The 10,423-nt window shown below is 36.4% G+C and overlaps 1 protein-coding gene across 1 annotated transcript; it reads left to right on the forward strand.

Moving 5' to 3' along the window:
* Positions 1-9,471: 9,471 nt before the first annotated feature.
* LOC123862406 (proteasome maturation protein-like) lies at positions 9,472-10,044 on the forward strand. The gene has a single exon (XM_045901960.2). The coding sequence runs from the start codon at positions 9,517-9,519 to the stop codon at positions 9,940-9,942; it is 426 nt and encodes a 141-aa protein (XP_045757916.1). The 5' UTR covers positions 9,472-9,516; the 3' UTR covers positions 9,943-10,044.
* Positions 10,045-10,423: the final 379 nt, after the last annotated feature.

Consider the following 10,423-nt stretch of genomic DNA (forward strand, 5'->3'; position numbering starts at 1 on the left):
TATAACAGATATAGAACTGAGCAAAATTAAGTTTGGTTCAGTACTTATTGGTTTAAAAAATAAAATCATTAACTCCTAAAAACTAATACCAATCGATAAAATCTAGGCTCCATTATTTCTAGCATTTCTCTTTCACTTATACTACTCTTAGATAAATTGTAAACTAAATATTTGTTTCTGGAAAGATTCTTTTACATTTCTCCCTCCCCTTCACAGTATCAGTGACTGAATAACACCAAGCACCACAAGTTTCCATTTGCAAGTAGTGGTTGCAGTTAATTGTTGATATTGATGTGAAATCCACATTGTATGCTTAATCTTATTTTAAGGCTCATAATTGAGGTGTCTGTGTTTTCTGCCTTCATTTTCTAGCCTTTCAGTGAGATAGGAAGCACGATTTAAAAACATCACCTCCCCCAGGATGATTGTGCCTTAGAACTCCCACTGAAGTCAATAGGTGCTTTGTGTAAACTCAGACTGGACTCATAATGAGCAGAGTTGATGAGAATCCAGCTTTCCTAAAATGACTAGTGCTGAGTCTTCAAGGTCATTCATCATTTTCATCTGAGAAGGCAGCCCCTTCATTTGCTCTCTCTTCTCAAATAGGTACACAATTAAAGGAAGAATTATTCCTCCCACTGGCAAGTACTTTATTAACAAAGGGCATGTTGAGCCCCCATCTCCTATCATTGCCAGATGGTCTCTGCGCCCAAACAACTGAAGGCAGCCTCAATGAATATCTTACTTTTTGCCTCAAAACTGCTGGATATATTAGTTCTCTGTGCAAAAAGTAAAAGAAAATCATCCTAATAGGTTTTCTCTGTAAACTTTGAGTCAATAAAAACAAAAGTGGCAACTTTTAGGTTGTCTATTCAATAATTAGGTTCAAATGAACATTTTTAAATGCTAAAAATCCAAGATTATGAGCCCATAATTAGAATTTTTTCCTTTTTTAAATTATATTATGTTATGTTAATCACCATACATTACATCATTAGCTTTTTTTTTATGGATTTATATATTTTTTTTATTTTTTATTTTTTTATTCTTATGTTAATCCCCATACATTACATCATTAGTTTTAGATGTAGTGTTCCATGATTCATTGTTTGCGTATAACACCCAGTGTTCCATTCAGTATGTGCCCTCTTTAATACCCATCACCAGGCTAACACATCCCCCCAGCCCCCACCCCTCTAGAACTCTCAGTTTGTTTCTCAGAGTCCATAGTCTTTCATGGTTCATCTCCCCCTCCGATTTCCCCCCCTTCATTTTTCCCTTCCTGCTATCTTCTTTTTTTTTTTTTTTAACATATAATGTATTATTTGTTTCAGAGGTACAGGTCTGTGATTCAACAGTCTTACACAATTCACAGCATTCACTATAGCACATAGCCTCCCCAGTGTCTATCACCCAGTCACCCCATCCCTCCTACCCCCCACCACTCCAGCAACCTCAGTTTGTTTCCTGAGATTAAGAATTCCTCATCAGTGAGATCATAGGATACATGTCTTTCTCTGATTGACTTATTTTGCTCAGCATAATACCCTCCAGTTCCATCCACGTTGTTGCAAAGGGCAAGATTTCATTCCTTTTGATGGCTGCATAATATTCCATTGTATATATATACTGCATCTTCTTTATCCATTCATCCATGGACATCTTGCCTCTTTCCATAGTTTGGCTATTGTGGACATTGCTGCTATAAACATCAGGTACACATACCCCTTCGTATCACTACATTTGTATCTTCAGGGTAAGTACCCAGTAGTGCAATTGCTGGGTTGTATGGTAGCCCTATTTTCAACTTTGTGAGGACCCTCCATACTGTTTTCCAGAGTGGCTGCACCAGCTTGCATTCCCACCAACAGTGTAGGACGGTTTCCCTTTATCTGCATCCCCACCAACATCTCTCGTTTCCTGACTTGTTAATTTTAGCCATTCTGACTGGTGTGAGGCGGTATCTCATTGAGGTTTTGATCTGGATTTCCCTGATGCTGAGTGATGGTGAGCTGTATAAACTACCAAAACTGAACCAGGAAGAAATAGAAAACCTGAACAGACCTATAACCACTAAGGAAATTGAAGCAGTCATCAAAAATCTCCCAACAAACAAAAGCCCAGGGCCAGATGGCTTCCCAGGGGAATTCTACCAAACATTTAAAGAAGAATTAATACCTATTCTTCTGAAACTGTTCCAAAAAATAGAAATGGAAGCAAAACTTCCAAACTCGTTTTATGAGGCCACCATTACCTTGATCCCAAAACCAGACAAAGACCCCATCAAAAAGGAGAATTACTGACCAATATTCTTGATGAACATGGATGCAAAAATTCTCACCAATATACTAGCCAATAGGATCCAACCATACATTAAAAGGATTATTCACCATGACCAAGTGGGATTTATCCCTGGGCTGCAAGGTTGGTTCAACATCCACAAATCAATCAACGTGATACAATACATTAATAAAAGAAAGAACAAGAACGATATGATCTTCTCAATAGATGCAGAAAAAGCATTTGACAAAGTACAGCATCCTTTCTTGATCAAAACTCTTCAGAGTATAGGGATAGAGGGTATATACCTCAATATCATAAAAGCCATCTATGAAAAACCCACAGTAAATATCATTCTCAATGGGGAAGAACTGAGAGCTTTCCCCCTAAGGTCAGGAACACGGCAGGGCTGTCCACTATCACCACTGCTATTCAACATAGTCCTAGAAGTCCTAGCCACAGCAATCAGACAACAAAAAGAAATAAAAGGCAACCGAATCTGCAAAGAAGTCAAACTCTCACTCTTTGCAGATGATATGATACTTTATGTGGAAAACCCAAAAGACTCTAGCCCCAAACTGCTAGAACTCATACAGGAATTCAGTAAAGTGGCAGGATATAAAATCAATGCACAGAAATCAGTGGCATTCCTATACACCAACAACAAGACAGAAGAGAGAGAAATTTCTTTTTTTTTAAGATTTTATTTATTTATTTGACAGAGAGAGAGAGAGACAGCGAGAGAGGGAACATAAGCAGGGGGAGTGGAGGAGGGTGAAGCAGGCTTCCCGCCGAGCAGGGAGCCTGATGCGGGGCTAGATCCCAGGACTCTGGGATCATGACCTGAGCCGAAGGCTGACGTTTAACGACTGAGCCCCCCAGGCGCCCCAGCCCATAATTAGAATTATCTGCTGTAGCCTGAATTGAGTAGCAGTTATGATGAAATAAAGAAAAGGCTTTCATCCAAATATTATGTTTCTTCTCAAATTTCACCAAATGTACCCAAATATCACAGTGCTTACAGCAATTTGTAAGATGTATTCAATAGTGGAATTCTTTGTTTCTGACAGTCATTAAACCTAACACTAATTAAATTCTCACTGTGTATTGAACATAAGAAAACTGAAAGATGTTCTTGATCACACTTGTGGACAAAGTGCCCCCCTCCCAAAAGAATACCATTCTTTTTCTAGGAAACAATATATAAAAGAAAAGTAAAGCATCTTAGGAGAAGAGGATATTTTTTAAAAATCAACAAAAGATATTTGTCTGTGATAGTAAGAATAGGACAGACTATGCTACGGTAACCAACAACCCCCAAATATCAGAGAGAGAATCCAGTAAAAGTTTACATTTACACTTTATATGTGGGTTGTATTGCTCTACTGTATAGTTGCTCTCTAAGTGTTGACTCAGCAATGTGAGCAACCTCCATCTTATAGCTATGCCATGTGAAACTCTTGCCTTCCAAGGTCACCACAGAAAGGAAAGACACAGGTGGAGAGGCACAGCAGGTCATAAATGACCAGCAGTGATATGTATACCTTCCACTCAGTAGCCATTGGCTACAACTAGTCACATGAAGCCAACTTCACAGGAAGGAAGAATGGAAAATGTAAAGAGCATATGGCTATTCGATGGCCACTGACTAGCTCCACCACATTTTCTGAATAACACAGAGAAAGAAGTGAGCTATAATTAATGCGAACACCTACTGGCACTGATGTCAACATGCCTTCTGTGCACTGTGCTGAGTTGGAGTTTACTATGATAAAAAACAAAAACACATAGCAAATAATCAACAAAAACCCCCAGACATGGTCCCTTTCCTCATGGAGCTTGTTAGCTTAGTGCTTTACAGAAGCCCTTAGCTTCTCGAAGTCTTGTTCTTCCTACCTGTAGTACAAAGATAATAACACATCCTAATAGCATTATTTTGAGGAACAAAGAAAAAGTGGTAAGAATTAAATGAGATAGCATATGTGAAACATAAAAAGATGTCTCACACATTTTAGGTGACTAATAAATGTTATTTCTCTTTCCCAAAGAACTATATAAATATTATCTACAGCTAATACCACTTCCCCTGGGAGAACATGCAAGGCAGTGATTAAAAGAATGGGCTTTTAAGTCCAACAGTGTCAATGTAACATGAGCTGAGCTATTTAATCCCTATGCCTTTCTGTGCATCCCCTCCACATACACTACGTAACAGGAGCAACTTAGGTTATTCCTGTCCCAAGTTTTGTCACTGATATAAATCAGATGTTTGAGAAAATTTAATGATATCAAGAGAATCATCAGCAAGTCCTTTTTATCCAGCCACTGTGTCTTAGTATCCCAATACTATAAATTATCATGATTCCTCCAATCCTGCCAGCTCCAGAGTGGTCTGGTCCAACCTAGCCCCAGCTTGACCCACATAATGTTTGTTCTTCTTTAAGCCTAAGACCCAGAAGCATAAATAATGTCTACCCCTGTCATCTTCAGGTCCCAAAATGTGGTTCTTAGTAGTACTCATATGCCTTTACCATGCCCAACTGCTCCCATGGGCCCTAAAATACCACAATGAGTTTACAGAGACAGAAAAAAGTTATTTACAAATACTACCTAATTTGATTTGAAGACAAGGGAAGATTCTGGGGCCAAAGTCTTGCCTTGGCACAGATGAATTCAAGATGCAGATTATATATAAGGAGAGAATACAACAAACCGTAAGAGGCAGAAATTTAGCAAAGAGCTTTGATTTTAACTTGTATTAAAGTAATGACCCCACAGGTAAAATAACCATGTTTGTATTTCTCCCTACATCATTTTCTTTAAAGGAAAGGAAAAATGAGACTACGTTATATCTGTGTGCTATTTTGTTTGGAAAGATAATTAGTAGGATACTTGGTAGCTTAACTTCTATAATTTTTTTGAAGTTTTCCCTTTTTTGCTATTATTTAAATTTTCATGTCTTAGCTTCCTGGTTGGACTGTAAGTTTACTGAGAGATGGACAGGTTTCTCATACTTCTCATCTTAGTGTTAAAGAGAGTGGACTTTGTCAACAGACAGTTCTGAGTTTGAGTCCTGATTCCCCACAACACATGTAACCCTAGGTAAATTATTTAACTGCTTTTGTTTCCCCATCTGTTCAAAGGAGAATAATAATACTCATATACCAGGTTGAATAATATCCCCCAAGGATTCATTTCCTTCCCCAAACCTCAGAATGTGACTTTATTCAGAAATAAGGCTATTGTAGATGTTAATTCAGAGAAGGTCATATGAAGTAGGGTGGACTCTTAACCCAAAATGACTTAGTGTCCTTATAAGAGGAGGAGAATACCATGTGAAGACACAAACAAAGAGGGAAGATGGCCATGTGATGACAGAGGCAGAGACTGGAATTATGAAGTTGCAAGCCAAGGAACATCAAAACCTGCTGGCAACCATCACAAGCTAAGAGAGATGCACAATAGAGATCATTCCTCTGAGCCTCCAAAAAGGAACCAACTCTGCTGACATCTTGATCTGTACTTCTGTCCTGAACCATGAGACTAAAATCCTGTTGTTTTAAGCCACTCAGTCAGTGGTAGTTTTATACAGCAGCCCTATAAAATACAACATACTTTATAGAATACCTATAGATTTTAGTTGAAGTAATTTACATAAAGTACTTAACCATGATGCTTAGCACATATTAATCATATAATAAATGTTAGATTTCAAATATTTACTGATTAAGAGAACAAGAGTCAATATAGAATATACCAGCACCCTGTCCTCTTCATTCAGATATTTTACTAGGCAGAGAATAAGGCAGTTAGAATCTTCCTTTTCTAAACTCCAAGAGTAGAATGAAGCATGTAATCACATCATTGGATAGGTCCAGACAGAAAATTAATAAGGGGACATCAGCCTTACATGACATATTAGACCAGATGGACTTAATAGACATATACAGAACATTCTATTCAAAAGCAGCAGAATACACATTCTTCTCAAGTGTGCATGAAACATTATCCAGAATAGATCACTTTTAAGCCACATAACAAGTCTCAAAAAAATTGAGAAGACTGAAATCAGATCAAACATCTTTTCTGACCACAATGATATAAAACTAAAGATCCATTATAAGAAGAAAACTGGAAAAATCCACAAATATGTGGAAATTAAACAACATCCTACTGACCAACTAATGGGTTGAGAAAGAAAATCAAAGAATAAATTAAAAAATACCTTAAGACAAATGAAAATGAAAATACAACATACCAAAATCAATGGAATGGAGCAAAAACAGCCTTAAGAGAAAAGTTCATAGTGGTATAGGCCTATCTCAAAAAAACAAGAAAAATCTCAAATAAGCAATTAAGCTTTTACATATAAAAGAACTAGAAAAAAACACATACATAGCCTAGTTAGTAAAATGAAGGAAATATTAAAGATCAGAGCAGAAATAAATAAAATAGAGACTAAAAAGATGATAAAAAAAGATCAATGAAACTAAGAGCTGTTTCTTTGAAACAATGAACAAAATTAACAAACCTTCAGCTAGACTCACCAAGAAAAAAGAGCACTCAAATAAATGAAATCAGAAATGAAAGAAGAGAAGTTATAATTGATACCACATAAATATGAAGGATCACAGGACCCTACTACGAACAATTATACATACAATAAATTTAAAAACCTGGAAGAAATGAATAAGTTCCTAGAAACACATAAGCTTCCAAGACTGGATAATGATGAAATAAAAAGTCTGAAGAGACTGATTACTAGTAAGGAGATTGAATCAATAATGAAAACTCTCCCAACAAACAATAGTCTAAGACCAGATGACTATATGAGTGAATTCTACCAAACATTCAAAGATTTAATACTTATCCTTCTCAAACTCTTCCAAAAAATTGAAGAGAGAGTGCTTCTAAACTCATTTTTATGGGGCCAGCATTACTCTAATAATAAAACCAGACAAAGACCCCCCAAAAAAGAAAGAAAATTACAGGTCAGTACCCTTAATGAACATGCAAAAATCCTCAATAAAATATTAGCAAACAACTACAACAATACATTAAAAGGCTCATATACCATAATTAAGTGGGATTTATTCCAGGGAGAAAAGGATGATTCAACATCCACAAATCAGTCAATATAATACACCACATTAACAAAAGAAGGATAAAAATCATACGATCATCTCAACAGATGCAGAAAAAAAGAAGTTAGCAAAATTCAACCATTTATAATCAAAACTCTCAACAAATGGGGTACAAAGGAAATATGTCTCAACCATATATGACAATCCAACAGCTAACATCATACTCAATGGTGAAAAGTTGAAAGCTTTTCATCTAAGATCTGGAACAAGACAAGGATACCCACTCTCACCACTTTTATTCAACATAATATTGGAAGTCCTAGCCACAGTAATTAGGCAAGAAAAAGAAATAAAAGCCATCCAAAATGGCAAGAAAGAAGTAAAACTATCACTATTTATAGATGACACGATACTATATGCAGAAAATCCTAAAGACTCCACCAAAAGACTGTTAGAACTAATAAATTAATTTAGTAAATTTCAGGATACAAAATCAATATACAGAAATCTGTGGTATTTCTATACACTAACAATGAAGCATCAGAAAGAGAAATCAAGAAAACAATGCCATTTACAATTACATTAAAAGAATAAAATACCTAGGAATAAATTTAACCAAGTAGAAAGACCTGTACACTGAAAATTATAAGACACGGATGAAAGAAACTGAAGAAGATACAAAATAAATGGAAAGATAGTCCATGCTCATGGATTGGAAGAATCAAAATTGTTTAAATGTCCATACTACCTAAGCAATGAACAGATTCAATGCAACACCTATCAAAATTCCAATGGCATACTTCTCAGAACAAGAACAAATAATTTGAATATTTGTATGGAGCCACAAAAGATCCTGAATAGCCAAAGCAATCTTAAGAATGAAGAACAAAGCTGGAGGTGTCATGCTCCAATTTCAAACTATACTACACAGCTATAATAACCAAAACAGTAAAGTACTGGTATAAAACCAAACACACAGATCAATGGAAAAGAAGTGAGAGCCCAGAAATAAACCCACACATATTTGGACAATTAATCTACAACAAAGGAGCCAAGAATATAAAATGAAGAAAGGACAGTCTCTTCAATAAATGATGTTGGGAAACTAGACAGCTACATGCAAAAGAAATAAATTAGACTACCATCTTACATAATACACAAAAATTAACTCAAATAGATTAAAGACTGGAATGTAGGACCTGAAACCATAAAATTCTAAACAAAACAAAACAAAAAAACATAGGCAGTCAGCTCTTCAACATTGATCTTAGCAACATCTTTGTGGCTCTAACTCAAAAGGCAAGGGAACAAAAACAAAAATGAACAATTGGGACTCTTTTAAACTAAAAAGCTTCTGCAAGGCAATGGAAACCACCACCAAAATGAAAGGCAATCTACTGAATGGGAGAAGATATTTGCAAATAATATATATCCAAAACATATAAAGAACTCATACAACTTAACAACAACAACAAAAAACCCCAAACAACATGATTAAAAAATGGCCAGAGGATGTAAATATACATCTCTCCAAAGAAGACACACATATGGCCAACAGGCACATGAAAGGATGCTCCACATCACTACTGATTAGGGAAATGCAAATCAAAACCACAAGATATCACCTAACACTTGTTAGAATGGCTATCATAAAAAAGACAAACAATAACAAGTGTTGGTGTACACTGTTGGTGGGATTGTAAACTGGTGCAGCCACTATGGAAAACAGTACAGCAATTCCTCAAAAAAATTAAGAATAGAACTTACATATGACCCAGCTATTCCACTTCCGGGTATTTATCCAAAGAATATGAAAACACTAATTTGAAAAGATATATACACCCCCATGTTCATTGCAGAATTATTTACAATGACCAAGCTATGGAAACAACCTAAGTGTCCTCTGATATGAATGGATAAAGAAGATGTGGTATGTTTATACAATGGAATATTAGCTGGTCATAAAAAATAGGAAATTTTTCATTTGCAACATTATGGTTGGGCCTTGAGGGTATTATGCTAAGCAAAGTATGTCAGAAAGAGAGATAGACAAATACCACAGGATTTTACTCATATGTGGTATTTAAAAAACAGAACAAATGGGCCGGCTGACAGTAACGGGGCTGAGAGGCTGTTCACAGAGCAAGTGAAGATGAATGCCAGAGGACTTGGATCTCAGTTAAAGGATGGTATTCCAGTTACTGAACTTTCATTAAGTGGACCTTTTGAAAGTCATGATCTTCTTCGAAAAGGCCTTCCTTGTGTGAAAAATGAACTTTTGCCCAGTCATCCTCTTGAATTATCGGAAAAAAATTTCCACCTCAACCAAGATAAAATGAATTTTTCCACACTAAGAAACATCCAGGGTCTGTTTGCTCCACTAAAATTACACATGGAGTTCAAGGCAGTGCAGCAGGTGCAGCGTCTTCCATTTCTTCCAAGTTCAAACCTTTCACTGGGTATCTTGAGGGGTAATGATGAGACTATTGGATTTGAAGATATTCTTAATGACCCGTCACAAAGTGAACTAGTGGGAGAACCACACTTGATGGTGGAATATAAACTCGGTTTACTGTAATCTCTTGTGCTGTTCATGAAAATAGAGGGGCTGCATGTTGTTTATAGTCATCTTTTTACTATAAGTTGATGTACACAACATTAAAAGTACTGACACATGAGAAAAAAAAGACAGAACAAATGAACAAAAATGAAAACTAAAAAACTCATAGTTACAGACTGGTGGCTACCAGAGGGAAGGGGTTTGGAGATTGGGAAAAATCGGTGAAGAGGATCAACTGAATGGTGATGGATAGTAACTAGACTTATGGTGGTAATCACTTTGTAATGTATGTATACAGATGTTGAATTATAAAGCTACACACATGGAACATATTTTCTTTTCAAAAAAGGAAACTGAGGGTTGCTGGAGTGGAGGGGGGTGGGAGGGGTGGGGTGGCTGGGTGATGGACACTGGGGAGGGTATGTGCTATGGTGAGTGCTGTGAATTGTGTAAGACTGATGAATCATAGACCTGTACCCCTGAAACAAATAATACATTA

This window comes from Mirounga angustirostris, unplaced genomic scaffold, assembly GCF_029215605.1.
Source record: "Mirounga angustirostris isolate CCGP_5_RB_7025 unplaced genomic scaffold, mMirAng1.0.hap1 SCAF_9, whole genome shotgun sequence".
NCBI lineage: Eukaryota > Metazoa > Chordata > Mammalia > Carnivora > Phocidae > Mirounga > Mirounga angustirostris.

Coding starts and splice junctions, on each gene's coding strand:
- LOC123862406 (XM_045901960.2), top strand. CDS start 9,517: ATGAATGCCAGAGGACTTGGATCTCAGTTAAAGGATGGTATTCCAGTT.